At 44.5% G+C, this 16936-nt stretch overlaps 1 protein-coding gene across 8 annotated transcripts in view; it reads left to right on the top strand.

Annotated features, from left to right (window-relative positions):
* The window catches only part of LOC106946209 (axin-2-like), a 109107-nt gene that overhangs the window by 86627 nt on the left and 5544 nt on the right, over positions 1 to 16936 (top strand). For 7 of the 8 annotated variants that reach the window (XM_015030401.1, XM_015030400.1, XM_015030402.1 and 4 more), the window contains 9 exons: positions 565 to 1574; positions 5845 to 5985; positions 9075 to 9177; positions 10734 to 10874; positions 11938 to 12359; positions 12449 to 12598; positions 12684 to 12914; positions 13629 to 13718; positions 13999 to 14124. In XM_015030401.1, the coding sequence (XP_014885887.1) occupies positions 721 to 1574; positions 5845 to 5985; positions 9075 to 9177; positions 10734 to 10874; positions 11938 to 12359; positions 12449 to 12598; positions 12684 to 12914; positions 13629 to 13718; positions 13999 to 14124 (2258 nt within the window). In that variant the 5' untranslated portion in view covers positions 565 to 720. Of the gene's footprint in view, positions 1 to 564; positions 1575 to 5844; positions 5986 to 9074; positions 9178 to 10733; positions 10875 to 11937; positions 12360 to 12448; positions 12599 to 12683; positions 12915 to 13628; positions 13719 to 13998; positions 14125 to 15085; positions 16900 to 16936 lie in introns of those variants that run through there. The other variant, XM_015030407.1, reaches the window with a different exon arrangement.

Here is a 16936-nt window from a genome sequence, read left to right on the forward strand (position 1 = left end):
GTTGGTAGTTCAGACACGTCTCCGGACTGTAAAAAACATGTTGTAATCACCCGCTCTGATTGATAATAATCACGCACGGTGTAGATACGTCTCCGCTCAAGTTCGTGGCGGTGCATACGGGGAGTCTGTGCGGACAAGTGGAAGTGAGTGGTCGTGTGTGATTGGGAATTAATTGGAGTTGAAGCCTGTGACACGGACTCGTTAGGAGAACACGTGTAAGCCGCTATAGTATGCGATTCTGTGAAGAGAGTTACCGTGTGCGAGATGATTATTCTGCTGAAATGGTTTTGATGTGGCAGATCAATGCACGTAGAGAATGTGGGCTGCAGTTGATCTCTCATTTAGGTTATAAATAGATAAATGAAACCAGGGAGAAAAAAGGGCTTTCATTTTTCCCTTTATCTGTGAACCCTTAGTTCTATTTTCTTTCTTTCTTTCTTTCTTTCTTTCTTTCTTTCTTTTTTCTTATTTTTTTTTTTTTTGAAAGGGACTGTTTACTTGATGTCTGTCTTTTGAAGTTCAGGCAGGATCTGGCTTTGATTAGATCAATACTTTGTGTTTCAGAGTGAAGAGGAGCTGAGAAGCTCCCCCGCTGCTTTTAGCGAGTGAGTGAGGAGGATTTTTCTTTTTTTTTTTTTTTTTTGGAGGTGGGGGGTGGGGGGAGCTTGGAAGCTGGAGCTGAGGCACCACGGCGGCACTCTCACACAGGCAGCCGGAGCCATGAGCAGGGCGCTCACGGAGCACATCAGCGGTAGCTTCCGAGAAGATGCTCCCCGTCCTCCGGTGCCGGGGGAGGAGGGAGAGGCGTCATGCTACAACCCGAGCAGATCTGGCAAAATGAGAGCCCAGAGTAAAGTTAAAGATCTCCCCACCGCCGCTGCTGCCGCCGCCGCCGCCGCTGCTCTTGTCGGCTCCATGCCGCGGAGGAACGAGGATGGACTCGGGGAGCCGGAGGGCAGCGCGTCCCCGGACTCGCCGCTCGTTCGGTGGACCAAGTCTCTGCATTTCCTCCTCGGCGACCTGGACGGCGCTCACCTGTTCAGGACCTTCTTGGAGCGGGAGCGCTGCGTCGACGCGCTGGACTTCTGGTTCGCCTGCAACGGCTTCCGCCAGATGGACTTAAAGGATACCAAAACGCTGCGAGTTGCCAAAGTTATCTTCAAGCGGTACATCGAGAACAACAGCGTGGTGGCGAAGCAGCTGAAACCGGCCACCAAGACCTTCATAAGGGATAGTATCAAGAAGCAGCAGATAGACTCGGCCATGTTCGACCAGGCGCAGACGGAGATCCAGTCCCACATGGAGGAGAACGCGTACCAGATGTTCCTGACCTCTGACATATACCTCGAATACGTGCGCACTGGCTGCGAGAACGCCGCCTACATGAACCACGGCGGGCTGGGCAGCCTCAAGCTGATGTGCGGATATCTTCCTCCTCTCATGGAGGAAGAGGAGTGGAGTTGCAGTGACCTGAAGGCAAAAGCGTTGGGGTCTGTGGTGGGACTGTCTGCGAAGAACCTGAGGGCCACTGCTACTATCCGGACAGCAGCTGAAGTGCTGGAGAAAACCTACAGGTAACCTTTGCATTCCTGCTCACCTTTCACATGTTAGGACTGTCTGATGCGTTCAGTTGTGCAAACTGTATGCAGCCAGGATCACCACTGCTGAGTAAAGAGCCAGTTGTTGAACCAATCAGAATTGTCCTGGTACTGATTTCAGATTTTTTATTATCTCTCCATTTCAATTTTTTACTGTGATTGTAGCACAGACTAGAAAAGTGTCCAGAAGGATCCCGGCTTATGACTCAAAACATATGCAGCCTTTATCAGAATTTTATTCAGCTTAAAAGTACTCAAAGTAGCTGCCGGTTGTTGTGTTTTAAAGACTAGAAATGATGGGAATTATTAGTCCTGATGTGTCTGACCTGCCTTTAACCGATCAGAGCAGCGCAGGAGAAAATTGGCTGATTCTGATCCGTGGACGACAGATTGGTGCATTTTTAGTTATTTCACAAATGATTGAGGGGGAGAGAGTTAAAGCCACATGATCAAAGGTTCTCAGAGGAACATGCCTGTATATTTGTGCCCTCCTGCCTTGCAGTTAGTCAAGAGGTTAGAGGGGTGGAGGGGGCGGGGATGGATACAGAACATCAGTGCATCTGAGCCTTCCTTTTAAGTAAATGGTGTCTTGCAGGCAGCCCTCTGCTGGTTTGCTCAAGTTTCCTGTGCTTTGAAACCGCTCCTCCGGTTCAGGAATGAATTCAGACACCAAAACCTCATGACTGTTACAGCTACATCAAGCAGTGCGATGATAGTTTTTTATATTTATATATATAATCTGCCCTCTCTGAGCCTTTATAAATTTTGTTTACTGCCACAGAGTCTACTTAATGTCTGGAAATTCAAACAACTTTTGCAGATATCGCTCTTTTGGTCTGAGATGAAAGCGGAGCTGTGTGGAAAGCATTTGCGTTTTATCTTAAGAAGTCATCCCACACATTGTCCAACAGCTGCAATCTTTTCAGGCCAAGAAGATTTTCCATAACTTGGATTGGATGCATGAGGCTTCATCAAAGGAAATTCAAGAACTTGTTTCTTTCTTATTCGACCAAACAAATCTGTCTTATCTGAAAGGCAGTCGCTGCTTTATACTCTTGTTTGGCTAGAAAACGCCAAGTTTGTAGATCATTTGTACCTTTCGTGTCAAATGGGTTTGTTGCTGGTATAAAGGTATGCTGACGTTTTGAAAAGTCCAGCTTTACCACAGTGTTGGGGAGGCTGAAGTTTTAGCCGACTGAATGGAGCGTAGAGTAGTGCAGTGCTGCCCTTTCCCCACCTGTTGCTGGCTAAAGGAAGCCTTCCTGTTTTTATTGTACTTCAACTTCAGGTGCTTTAAAGTATTTAACAGGCTAATTCCTAGTGATGGTGGAAATTTGTGTCCAGTAGGACTTCAAAAAAAAGTTTTAATCTAAATTTGTAGGTATAATCAGATTTTAAACAAGCTACAGCTTTAAAACTGCTGGAATTTTCTCTGTGAACCGTTTCTAAGGTTTAATGAGATGAATGAATGAATTATGCAGCGCTATGTCTCAGCAAACTGTGGCTGCAGACTGCTGGTCAGCTGGTGAACAGCTGCTACATCTTTTTAAATATTTCTAGAAAGAATTTAGAAATGTGAAGCTGCTGGGGGGAAAAAGCAGTCACATCATGTTGTACATTTTTGTTTTGAAACTCTAAAACCGTGACGTTATTATACTTTTTTTGTTTTTTACTCAAGGTTATCACACTGTGGGAATCCCTCACTGGCACATACATAGTGCAAAAGTAAAAAAAAAAAAAGTAGTGTAATAACTCGACTCCAGTTTGTCCCCTGAGAGTTTTTTGCCCTTCATGGGAGCAGATGTGAGATAACAACAGTTGCTCATTTGCTTGGAAGTGGCCATGTGGAGAGCGGGGGAACCAATAAGTGCAGGGTTTGTTGACATGTGGGCATATCCTGCTTTCCTGGTGTGATCTCCCGTGTTCTTGTTTTTCCTCTTTAAAAAGAATAGCGGGAGGGAGAGAGAGAGAGAGAGAGAACATCGTTTTACCCTTTCGTCCCCCTTTCCCACTGCCCCTCACCATCTCTGTGGGTCAACCAATTTCCATCTCAAACATGTGGAACTAATTTTGCCACTGCACAGACTCCTCTCGTCACTTTTCGGAGGGACCTCCAACACTCCCAGACTCCAAAGCGGTGGAACGGCACGACAAAACATCCTCGTCTCAGTTCCGCCGCTCCGACCGCAGATCCCGCTCCGCAATGGATTTATGTGCGTCAGTGTTTTCCCTCCTCTTTCATTTCTGTCCTGCGCTTTTATCTCTTTGGTATGAAAGAGGGGGGAAAAAATCCGTCTGACAGAGACTAAGCATGCTTTGGAAGGAGACAGAAAGACAAGAGGAGGGGAAGAGGGAGAAAACAGGAAGGGTGGGGGGGAGGGTCATGAAAGAAAGAAAAGAAAGATGGGGAGTTGGGGAGGGGGGTGTGCAGAGAGCCCAGCTGTGCTAAATACCTGACTCTTTGCGTGGACCCTCCAAAGGTCAGATTTGTGCTTGGGGCCTACGGCTTTAGTCATGCTGGGGTTCTCCTCAGCTCTCCCGGCAGAAGGCATTCTCATAAAGAAAGGGGCCCTCCTTCCCCCTTTTTCCCTCTCTCCTTCTCACTCCCTCTCTAAAGCTTAAGTTCCCCCTTCCTCTCCTTCCCTGTCCACCCCTTCACTCCTGGAGCAGGAATGCAACACAGCAGGATAGAGAGCAAAGAGACAGAGAGACTTTAGAAAGGAAGGCAGGGAAGAGGTGGCAAGGGGGGCGGGGGGCTTGACCGGCTGATAGCAAAGAGAGATGGAGAAGTAAATTCGTCAGGAAGGTGAAAGTGGGAGAGATCGGGAGTCTGGGCCCCAACAAAAGGCTGCAGCCATTACATGTTAGAGAGGAAGAACACGAAAGTAAACAACAACCTGTAGAATAACGCTGATGCCACATTTCCTCCTGGACACCTCTCACACACGCCGCTCAAATTACAGAAATCTGCAGAGGACATCAGCAAAACAAACTCGGAGCTGTTTGACTTTACACCAACAGGAGCAGGAAAGAGAGCAAACAAACTGTGTCACTTCACCCTTCCTTCTCTGTCTTGAAGTCTGGAGAGCATGACATTTGCTTTGGTTATTTGTCATATGGATAAATACAGAGAAGAAGGAAGTGGAGGGTGAAAACATGTTTGAGTTTCTGTTGTCTAGAGCTCTGGTTTCCAAACTGTTCAGCTTTTGACCCACCTAAGAACAGCGGAAGAGACATCTGATCCGCAATAATAGAATATACAATGTGTGTCAATTAAACAGGACGACAGCGACACCTGAAACACCAGCAGCAGCCAGTGTAGTTGCTCTCGTCTACTTGAAAATAACATTCTTATGATAAATTATCTTTCTTGAAATCAGTTTTGTTCAGTTTAATTTCTAAAGAGGTTTCCTACAAGTGCTATTTTTTTTACTCAAACTTTGGGAAGCAGTGGTCTAGAAAAAAAAAAATCTAAGGAAAATGTGCATTTTACATTGATTTGATTTACCACATTAACTTTTTTTTTTTTTATAAAAGAAAAGCATGCAAGCAAAGGTCCAAGATTCATTTTAATGGATTTAAATTTACCTTAGGACACCCAATCTGGATTACAATCAAATTTAGGTGTGTTACACTTTTATTTAGAGTTGATTTGACTTAGTCTGTGGGCCAAAAAAAGAACATTTTCACTTAAAATGCAGCCAACATGTGCTCCATCATTTGTGGAGCATCCAGAAAATAAAACCAAACTAGATAAATGAGTTTTACTCATATTTCTCAAATGTTATAAAAACAGATAGAGATCAAGCACTTACTGCCTGAAATCAATTTCCTCTTCGTTTTCTTTGAGGTCTGACTTTCTGGTCCCAATTTTTTCTGGTTTTGGTCTTTTTTTTTTGTCTCTCTCGAGCACTGTTGCACAAAAGGAGAAACAAAATGTTTCACCTGTTCTTTGATTTTGATAGTAGTAAATTATATACTAGTTGATGTTTTTACTGACCAAAAACCTGGTTGGACTTTTTGGTTTTATTGTTTTTAATAAGCAACAAAGAAATTCTCAGCCCTCGACTCATCAGTCATCTTTCTGCACCGATCAAGGGAAAGAGAGGTCCGATTTCTTGCCGATTTATTGGTGAATCCGTGAAAATGGTGTGTGGAATTTTGAAGCCGAAAATCTGTTGAGACCATTTAAACCCAAATGTCATTAGGACCCCGCGTTAAAAACGTGTCTTTGGATCTCTCTCAGGTCCCATCGACGAGGAGACCCCGCCAGCCCGTACTTCATCAACTCCGGCTACATTTTCGCCCCTGCCACCAGTGCCAACGACAGCGAGATCTCCAGCGACGCAGCGACAGACGACTCTCTGTCGATGACTGACAGTAGTGTGTAAGTGTTGAGCTTTTGTGCAGGTCCTAAAAGGATGAAACTGCAGCGTTTTCGGGGAGGCTCGTTTCCATGCAGCCGATCGCAGCCAAAGCTCTGTTCAATTTATTACTTCCATCGTATCTGAATGAGCCCCGGCCAGAAGTCAGTCAACACCTTTCCAGGAAAACGTCCAGGGGTGTAAAGAAAAATATTTGGCCTTGTAATCCAACAGGTTTAGCTTTTCCTTGGGGCCAGGGGACTGCATTGGCGAAGAATAATGGAGTGTAATGTATTTTAATTATCCTCTGTGATTGACTCCAGGTAATTCTATTACTGTGCAGTTGTTACTATGGCCTCAGGGGAGATAACTCTGGGAAAGTCATTACGTCTGAAGGCCTTTTGAAGTTTATTATGATGTGTTGCAGGCTGGAACAAGGAAAAAAAAAAGACATCTTGATGTGGGTGGGGGCGTTGCCTCATTTCCTCAATGTTGATATGTATTCATCCCACCCACCCTTCTGCCACCAGACTTTTTTTCCTTTTTTTTTTTTTTTTCATATTATCTAATCGCTTTTCCCTTTTGAAGACCTGCAGGAGTAAAGTGGGGTGCGGGGGGGCTTGTCCATTCGGGTCTCAAGACAAACTCATTGAAAAAAAATGTTGGCACCAAATGAAAGGCGGCTTTCTCACATGGTGGGTCGGTTTCCTGCCACCGGCCTCCGCAGTGTGCTGAGATCATGTGTCTGCGAGGCTTTCACGGGGGTTACTCGTTTCTAGACCCCGAGGCAAGACGTAAGGAACCCCCGCCCCCTTCTCCTCCCTTTCCCCTCCTGGCCAGTCTGGTTTACCCATGCAGCTTCTCTCCTCCATCTTCCAGAGTTGTAAGCAAGAAGTGGCGAGGCTCCCAAGTGCAAGGGAGTGAGAAAATAAAGTGCACGGAGTATAAAGGGCTTAACCGAATCGCTTTCAGCCTATTGTTAGGTGAGGGGAGCTTAGCAGGATAAGAGGGTGGCTAGCTGCTTTGAAAATGACTTGCACCGCTGAATAGGAGATCCCCATAAAAGTGAGGGCCATGAAACCATTCTCTTGCTGTCCAGTCACATGGTCTGGGATGTTTTGATAAATAGTGAAGTTGGTCAGGGAGGAGTTGGTAAGCTTTGTTTGCTGCTAACTTTGGAGTTCAGGTTGGGTTTCCCATAGCTACTTCCTGTTCCTTCGGGGGTTACGGCTTGTAGTCTCAGGTTGTGCTTTGGGAAGAGTTGAATTTGAGGTAGAAGAATCAACATGTCAGCCTTGTGTCCGTGATCAAATCTCTCTGGTGTTAAATGTGATAAAGTTCCTCAGATGAAACAAATGAGCTAACTGCTGAACAGCGTCACTTGTCAAAGTTGTATTCTTTAGCACATCCTCGCCTCCTTCTCATTCCAGAGGACGGCTTGATTAGCAGTTAAAAGACGGTCAGCACATTTAAATCTTAATTTCCCAGAAAAAGAACAAAAAGAGATGGATTTTAGAAAGAGGAGAAAGGGTGGTGGTAGTGATGGTGGAAGGGTGGGATTTTTTTTTTCTCTCTCTTTTTGCTTATATCTTATTTATGGATTTACTTGGACGCTGGGGAATGCTGCTGCACCAACTTCAAACATTACCTTATCTTACAAACCAGCCTTTTGATGTTGCCGAGATCAGAGGCTCGCTGCGGAGCGCTTGCCAAACGAAGATGGCAGCGGGTGCATATGTGCATGAGTGTGAGATTTCAAAGAGGCAGCAGAAAAAAAGTAGCGATTGGGCTAGGTCAGACACTTCTGAGCGGCCAAAGCGGCCGCAATAATTGGCCGAGAGTAAGTGGCAGCTGACTGGAGGAAGCCGGCAGACAGAACTGGAGGATTAGGTTCCCAGAATAAATTCGTAATTGTCCAGAGAGTTTTAGTGTTGCTTGCAAAACATCTCTATTTCATCTAACTGTAAAGCAAAAAGAACCTGAGCACCGTTTGGCATGCAGCTTTAGTCTTTTGTAGCTTCGAACTAACCAGATCCTGAAAGTTGCGTTTTTTTTTTTTTTTTCCTCAGTTTGAATAACAGAGTGGATAAATCAGAAAGACTGTCTTTAGCTCATATTTTCTTTTATGTTTTGTTCTGCGTTTCTGTATTTATCTTGACTTTTAAGACCTGCCTGAGCGTTTGGTTGTATTAATGCCTGAGATGCACTGAAAAATCCTCCGTTGAACTGAATTCGTAAATTTTGACGGGGTCCTGTCCGGTGGCCAGTCTGAAACTCGGAAATCTGAATATCTTCAGATCAGTTAATGCACCATACACAAGCGATACCAGGTTATGCTAACTACAACACTCTTTGTTGAGGAAGCCGTTACTGAGTGAAGACTCGGTTGTTATTTTCCGTATCAGTGAGGTATTAAATGAAAGTAAAGACTGAGATTTAAGGAGCTATTTTAAATCAAATCATATTCTCTCCATGTAGAAACGTGCCTGTCATTCATTCAGGCTGTGAGAGAGCAGGCCAAGAGCAACAGATTACTAAATCAGATTACAGTAAGCTGGACAGAAAAGTTGTAGTGAAATGAAACTTGTTTGAGATGGAGCTTTTGAAAACCTCAGAGAGCAAAGATAAGCGTCTGAATCCTGAAGCGAATATGGAGACTGATGCTAGCTATGCTAACAACACCAACCATGCTAATCGGGTATAAAGGATACCAAAGAGCTGACAATTTAAACCCTGCACTAAATATTCATAGATATGAAATCCTGGGATGATAATGATATAAATATTACTATTATTGCCAGTAGCTGATATTGCTTCTCTGCTTTCAATCTTTCGCTGCATCACTTTCACTGTTGGTGACGAGACAAATGCCACATGGTACCCCATCCCAAAAACGCAAACGGCAACATTATGAAAGTAAACACTGGTTGTTGTTATGTATTATTTTATGGTGCTTTAAATGAGCTTTAAAAAAAAAAAAAAAAAAACAGCGCAGTTGTTGCAGAGATATTTTTGATACAGTGATCAGCATATTACAAAAAATAAATTTGGTTATTATTGGATTTTAGTTACTTTTTACAACATTAAATGGTATTTTTTGCTTTTATTGCAGAGATGGAATCCCTCCTTACAAGATGTGCAGCAAGAAGCAGCTGCAGCGAGAGATGCATCGTAATGTTAAGATCAATGGCCAAGTCACGCTACCCCACTTTCCTGTAAGTTCATCTTTGTTGGAATCTGCATTCTGAGTTTCAGTTTCTTTTCAGAGTATGACAAATTCAATTCAATTCCTTGTGTATTTCCAAAAACAAAATCCTTAAAATAAATATCTTTGCATACTTCTAATGTCTAAATGTCTCTGTTATATTTCTATCTCAGTTGCTTCTGTGGCTATTATAATAGAAATAGTTGAAATCTTTCTGTCTCCATCACTGCATGTCAACAGTCGTCATGATGTCAGATTACAGACCAGAAATTCCTCAACAACGTGTATTTGGTTAAAAAAAAATGTGTGTGTGTGACCCAGACAGTGTAGGTTGGTTGATTTGAGATATTTTCTGACCTGCTGAACTTGCTGCAAGATGGTTTAAAGAACTGGGTGAAAACAGGTTGGCACAGATTAGGAAGGAGGAAAATAAACACACATTTCTTTTGTTTCCATATCCAAACACAGGTGGAGGAGATGTGTTTGTGCATGCATTTTTTTTTTGTTTTTTCCCAGTTTTCTCTCAGTCTATCCTTCTCTCTCTCTGTCTCTTTCTTTTCCACTTGCTCTTCTTTAATGTCTCCCTCCTGATTTGGAGATGGCTCTGTCTCCCATGATGCACCAGCCCCAGGCAGCGGGGGCCCCGTGCAGGGCTGGCGCTCCTTTGCCAGCAGCTCCGCTTGCCTTTTTTCTTCTTCCCTTTATCGTGTCTACAAAGAGATGAGAGAAACAACAAAAAAAAAGTCAAAATCAAGAAAGCCAGTGTGCCAAATAACAAAAAAAAAAAAAAAAAAAGTGTGAAATGGAGAAAGAGAAGCCAGCCCATATAGTTAAAGAAAAAGGAGGATAATGTGACTAGAGTACCTCTGAGCTGCCCTGCATGCAGCCTGGAAATAAATTACTACTTTCCTTCAGATCTTCCCAGTATTTGACTCCTCTGTCTTCTTACTCTCTCTCCTCCCTTCTTTGCCACCAATGCCACTCCGCAAACACGCACATCTCAATCTTCTTCCTCTCCCTTCATGCTGTTAATTTTGTCGCCCCCCCACCCCTCACACACGCGCACACTCGCTCTCTTCTCCGTCGATATCAGGCTTTTATTCGGAGATTTAAAGCCGCGTGTCCCTCCCACCCCTAGTGTGCGTTTGATGTTTGACAAGGGCCCTTTGAAGTGTGCTGACTTCAGAGGCTGCCTTGCTGATGGTTTGGTCGGGCTACAGAGGGTACAGGCAGGGGGCCTCCCCTCCGAGCGAGACCAACTGCTACCCCGCTACTGCTACCCCCGTCTTTTCCCCTCACCCAGCAGCTTGGCACCGCCAAGGGCACTGGGCATGAGAAGATCTGGGACGGGATGGGCAGCAAGAAAGGTTCAGGTTAGCCCGAGGGCAAGGGCGTGTGTAGTAGGTCCCATTTTTTGGAAAAGTAGCAGGCTCTTTGGAACGAGATAGGATTAGGGCAAGGGCAATGGATTAGTGCACCATATTGCATCCATCCGAAACACCAAGTAGCCACATTTGCACACTTGTTAAGGTGTCCCTTCCCCTCCCTGTGTTGTTTATCCCGCAGAGGACGCACCGGCTGCCTAAGGAGATGACCCCAGTCGAGCCCTCAGCTTTTGCTGCCCAACTCATCGCCAAACTGGAGAAGCTGAAGCGTGAGCAGGACACGATGAGCTCTCTGGAGGAGAGGCTGCAGCAGATTCAGGAGGTGAGCATTTACAAATGCAGAGCTTTTCCAGAAGTGTCATCTTTTCACATTTTTTATTTTAGTGATCTTTATGCGACGAAACAGCACAAAATCTACTTTAGAACCACATGTGTTGCTTCCAAATTTCATTTACATAGAGGAATGTTTCCCTATTCTTATTTGAAAAACACAGCCAAGGTCAGTGAGGCTGGTTTGCATAGTTGTTTGCAAATATCCATTTTTCAAGTCTGTTCACAGTTTATCAATTAGATTTAGGTCTGGACTTTGACTGGGCCATTCTAACAGATGCATTTAAGCCACCTTTCTGCCACCTCCGTGTTTTACAGTGGGGATGCTGAGCTCAACGCATTTCTCTACCACACAGTTGTTTTATACGTTTGTCAAAAAAGTTAAACTTTAGCCTCATCTGACCAGAACACATCCTTCCACAGGCGAACCGTATCCTGTGAAACAGCAAAAATGTGGAACGTTTAAGGAGTGTGAATATTTCTGCCAGGCGCTATGCCTCCTCAAAAATAGTCTTAACAGCTACTTAAAGCATGCCTCCCACTTTGTAAATTCCAACTTGGATCCAATTAATTTCAGGCAGCAGTTCTAAACTTCAGTACAAATGCCTTTACGCCAGCTTTAGCATGACGAAGAACAGGGTACGCGCCGTGGGATTGCAAAGTTTGTCTGGATTTAGCTGCTTCTTCACTTTTCCTTTGTGTTCTCTCCTATTTCATTTGGAAGGAGGAACTTTCAAACTTATGTTTCTAGACACACTTTAAGTGCCTTCAAATAGCACTTAGTTACTCTCCAGTGGCACATTTGCTGAATATGTGTAGTGCCAGTTTCTTTGTGAAGCACAGGCAGATTCTGCATTATAGATGAAGCGCACCCAAAGCCTGTTAGGGAAGATAACAGTGCAGCAAAGGAGAAAACTCACATCAAGTTATTCAGGCATTTGCTCTCTCTGACTTCACAGGACGACTGAGAGAAGTCGATGGGAAGCTGACGGAGAAGTTCCTCAACAATATGTGATTACTGTTTGGTTAATCGCCGTTTCCTTTTGGGGTCGCAGGAGGACGAAAGGGAGGAGAGCAACGACCCGAGCAGCAGCAGCTCCCTTCATCACCCCCTGCTGCCGTCCGCAAGCCAATGTGAGGAAGACCCCCAGGCCATCTTAGACGAGCACCTTTCCCGTGTCCTGAAGACGCCCGGCTGCCAGTCGCCTGGCATCGTCCGGCACTCGCCACGCTCCCGCTCCCCGGATCAGACCGGCGTTCTGGTGTCGTCTGGCCACGCGACTCTTTTTGGTGCTTATCAAGGGTCCACTAAGGTTCTGATGACAGGCAGGCAGTCCACGAAGCACATCCACCACCACTACATCCACCATCACCATGCTGGGCCCAAAACTAAAGAGCAGATTGAGACTGAAGCGGCTCAGCACGTGCAGTGCCTCTGCCCTCAAGGGGGCACCAATTACTCCGACTTCACACCTGCGTGAGTGCAGCATCCTAGCTATCCCTCCTATATCTGTCATTGTGTTTTGCTATTTAAAAGCCCTGACGGCTCCCTGCTTAACTCTCCAGTCGCTGCAGCACTTTGTCCAGACGACCATTGAAGGCCTCCGATGAGGGTGTGTCTTCACCATGCCTTCCCATGGTTTCCACCGACCGCTCTCAGAATGTTTGGCAGTGGATCCTGGAGAGCGAGAGGCAGGGCAAGCACAAGCCCCACAGGCAAGGGCCGCAACGCCACCCGTACGGCCAAAAGGTCTGAGTCACGTCCTGTACTGACCCGCATTGTCCTCAATCAATCCAACAGCACTCAAGGCCTAAAGAAGCCCAGTCCTCTCGATTCCAAGATCCTGCCTGCTAGGACCAACACCTGGGGTGGAGCTGGCACCTGCAACGGGAGTCACCTCCGTGGCCATCACCCCGGCCATCCGTTCATCCAAGATCCCGCTATGCCACCCTTACCCCCTCCCAACACCCTGGCACAGCTTGAGGAGGCTTGTCGCAGACTGGAAGAGGTTTCCAAGCCACCAAAGCAGAGGTAAGAAAATCATATTCCTTTTGAGCTGCAGTATGTAACTTTTATAAACACGTGTTTTTTTTACATGCTTCTTAAAATTATCAAAATGACGTTGTGACAGTATATGAAAGATAATCTGTGAAACTCGAGCTCCTGTTTTCTCCCAGTGCTCCCAGTACTAACTGCAGAAATACACCACTCAGTCAGAAACAACCAAATAAGCCAGGAGGAGGGTTTTAGCGCTGTCAATCACTCTTGTGTATGTGCTGCTCATATCCTCCCCCTTGCTCTTTGCTGCACGGTAGCTGGTTTACCACCACATAGCCTGCTACAAAAGTTAAGGCTAGTTAGCATGGCCACTGATAACTAGCCTTAAACAATAACTTGTTTCTTCACCATTAGCACATTTAGCAGCATGTTTACAAACATGATTGACAGTGCCAAGGCCCTCCTCGCGTCTCTGATTGGTTGTTTCTAACCGGGAGCGGTGCGTTGTGTAAACCGCAACAGCGGCACTGGGAGGAACTGGTGGCGCTTGATTTTTTTAATTTTAATTTTTATTTTTTTGTCACAGATTATCCATCTCATACTATATTATCACTACATGGCGACATTTTTAAGAAATATGGGCAAAACATATGTTTTATAATAGTTACATACTGCAGCTTTAACATCCTATTGGCTGTACCCAAACTGACTGATGGGTTAGGCTCTAATATCGCGTCTCTCTAACAGGCATTCAACAACGTCTAGCAGCCTTCAGAGAGACAGGAGCCATCCACCTGCTGGAACTGGTGCAGGCTCCTCTCAAACCAACCCAGAAGAGTACGTATTCATATTTGAGATTTGATTTTTGGTGAAGGAACGTGGACGTCTCCGTTTCCTCCCAGGTGTTCTCACGTCCTTCATGTTGTCCTCTCTTGTTTTGCTGTCTTACTCATTCAACATTAATCCTGCTTAAGTACAGCACCCATAAGCCTCACCATTTTCCCCAAACACACACACACACACACACACACACACACACACACACACCACCAGAATCAAAAATAATAATTTTTAAGTAGTTATCTAAAAGCAAGCTGATCTTATTTTGTATTTTCAGGTCTAAGGAGTTGGTGGTAACATACTTTTTCTGTGGCGAGGAAATTCCTTATCGCAGCATGATGAAGACCCACTGCCTCACCCTGGGTCACTTCAAAGAACAGCTCAGCAAGAAAGGCAACTACCGGTAAATATGCTGCTGCGACGCCACCAATCAAACTACAAACGACTTTGGACTGATACGAAATTTGTGTTTGACTTACAGTCTCAAGCTTTCACTTGCTGGTACATATTTACGCTGATTCTGATTTCTCTTAAGAGCTGCCTTTACCAGCATTTACAACATGTTGTATGTCTTCATGCTGGGAGATGTTTTCTTTTTTATATTAGGAAGTAGAGGCTACGCGATGTCAAGAGTGTGAATCACTGTAGAACGAGGTTGAAACAAGCAAATTTATTTGAAGTTGATATTTTCATTTTATTTTCAAATTATAGAGAAATTTAAATGGGACTTATCACAGCACTTGAATTTTTAAAAAGTTGACAGAGCAACTTCACGGCACTCTGTTTAGCCGCCCTGCTATCTGCAGCAAGTCTTGCTCTCTCTCGCTCTCTCACAGCCTGACACATAAATATATGTTCCTTCCAAATATCTTCTTGCACCTCTGAGCGTTTCATTTTTACTTTTTTTTACCCTTGGCCACCTGCTTAATGATTAAATATGTAGCATTAACGTTAACCGTAGTGTTTTCACCACGGACTAAAAAAAAGAGCCGACGACACTGAAAACCATCCAACAGCTGCTGCTTGGTGCCGATTTTCGGTGCACCTCTAACTCTGAATTATGATTAATGACACCTGTTGAGACAGGACAAGAATCACAGCAGATGGACTTAGAAAACTCCCCATTGAGTTTATATATATATATACACTGCTTTTGTTTGTATGTGTGAAGCACTGGAGCCTGAAAGCTGACAAAGAAACTAAGCCGGGCTCATCCACTGTACTTAGAGCTTTTTCAGAAAGAGGGGGAGAGAAAAAGGGGGATCTGGAGTGAATTTTTCTCACATCTGGTCCTGATTTACATGCTAAGGCAGCCTTAATAAATATGGCTTTGAAGCTAAGGTTATTTTATTTTGTGTGCAAAGACCATCGCAATGCCTTCAAATTCCTCCGCCAGACGATTGCATCAGACATTGAAATCCAACGCTGCGCTGAGCACCTTGTTCTGGCGAAGGTATCGGGGCCACGGCGATAAAGCCGCCACCGTCGGTGTCGCACGACGAAGCCAAACCCCCATCATCAGGACTTCAGTTGTAAGTACCAACAAGTTCTGAAGATCCGCCGCTGAAGCTACCGAAATACCTGTTTCGGGGGGGTGGGAGGGGGGAGTCTGTGGTATTTCAGCAAGTGAAGCCTCTGCAGTCACATCTGTTTGTTAGGCAAGAGCGGAGGAGAAGGCTCGCAAACAAGCCAGCGCTCCCCCAGCTACCCCATAACTCTTCAGCGAGCCTGTGAGAACAGGGGGTGGGGGGATGAAGCGCCTGGCTTCAATGGCAGCAGAATGTGTGGAGTTGGTTAATTTGGACATGGCAGCGGTTCAGCAGAGAACAGTACTCCGCAGCTCTGCCAGACAATATTGGTGCCAGATGTTGTGAGGAGAGAAAAATCCTGCCACATAAAACATGTTCCAGTGGAAAGACTCCTTCTGTCGCTCTGCCTCTGCAGCAAAGTGATGACTTTGAACTATTTGTGAGCATAAAATGTAGTTTTATATATTTATTTAAATGCAGCCATTTAGATTAAGATGGGTAGTGTGGCTGTTTTTGTGAGAAGAATAAAACAAGAAAGATAAATAATTGAAAGCGTTTGAGCAATGCCCAGAAGAAGTTAGACAACAGATGGAACTTTTTTTTGTTGTTGTTAGAAATGCAGTTTGATTACAAGCTTTTTTTTTTTTTTTTGCTTTTTGTCACATTAATGTTGCTGCCTGTTCTGCAGCTGTGATGAAACAAACCTCCTTCGCATTCATCTGCGATTACAATCAAAAAACGACGACTTATGTGTATATTTATGTACACCCTCCCCGTACATGTGTTGTCTGAATGACTCTAAGCTGAGCTCATAAAACACTCGGCTCCCCCTACTTTGTTTTTTTTTTTTCTTCTTCTTCTTCCGTTTTATATTCCGAATGCAGGCACACATGGACAAAATGAGGCATTTTTCCATTACAAAGCTTATCATTAAATCCCCTCCTGCTGATCTTTTTGCTGGGTTTAAAGTAGAGAGTGGAATCATTAGAAACATCAGGAGACTTCACAGCCACTGGGGCTGAGCTAGCCTGGGGAGCTATCTCCGCTTGTGTGAAGAAGAGGAGCAGCGGGTCGGCGAGGTGACCCGTGACCTCGAGGAATACCGTGTGAGGGCAGAGGTCCTTCGTCCAAACTGTTGCACACATTTGCTGAACCGCTGCTGCACCACATTTTGTGACCTGCTTCCGGCCTCCAGTTTTTGTGCTGCTCATTTTGATTTTGGCGAGTTTTGACTAATTTTTTAATGACTTCTACAAGAATATAAAAACATCATGTTTTTTTTTTTTTTCTAGCCTTCTATCCAAAGAGAAAGTGACTTATAGGGCTGTGATTTTACTTCTGATTTCAGAATTTTACATAGTCGAATGCAAAAGTATTGTTGATTATCTTCACTTCAGACTTTCGAAATGCTGCCAACATTTCAAAATTCAGCGTGTTCTATAACGGAGGTTTAAAGAAAACGGAGCAATTTTGCTGGACTATGTTCCGCTTTCCTGAAAGTTTAGCTCTCTAAGATACGAATATGATCATGCTTTGCACTTTTACACTGCAAAAACACAAAATCTTACCAAGTATTTTGCCTTGGATTTAATTCAAACATCTTGAATTAGGATGAAATTAACTTAAAAGTAACTTTTCAGCAAGAAACAGGAGGCTATTTTAAGTAAATATTTCATTAATATTAAT

Source organism: Poecilia latipinna, unplaced genomic scaffold (assembly GCF_001443285.1).
Source record: "Poecilia latipinna isolate Pla-1442-1.1 unplaced genomic scaffold, P_latipinna-1.0 Scaffold180, whole genome shotgun sequence".
Lineage (NCBI taxonomy): Eukaryota > Metazoa > Chordata > Actinopteri > Cyprinodontiformes > Poeciliidae > Poecilia > Poecilia latipinna.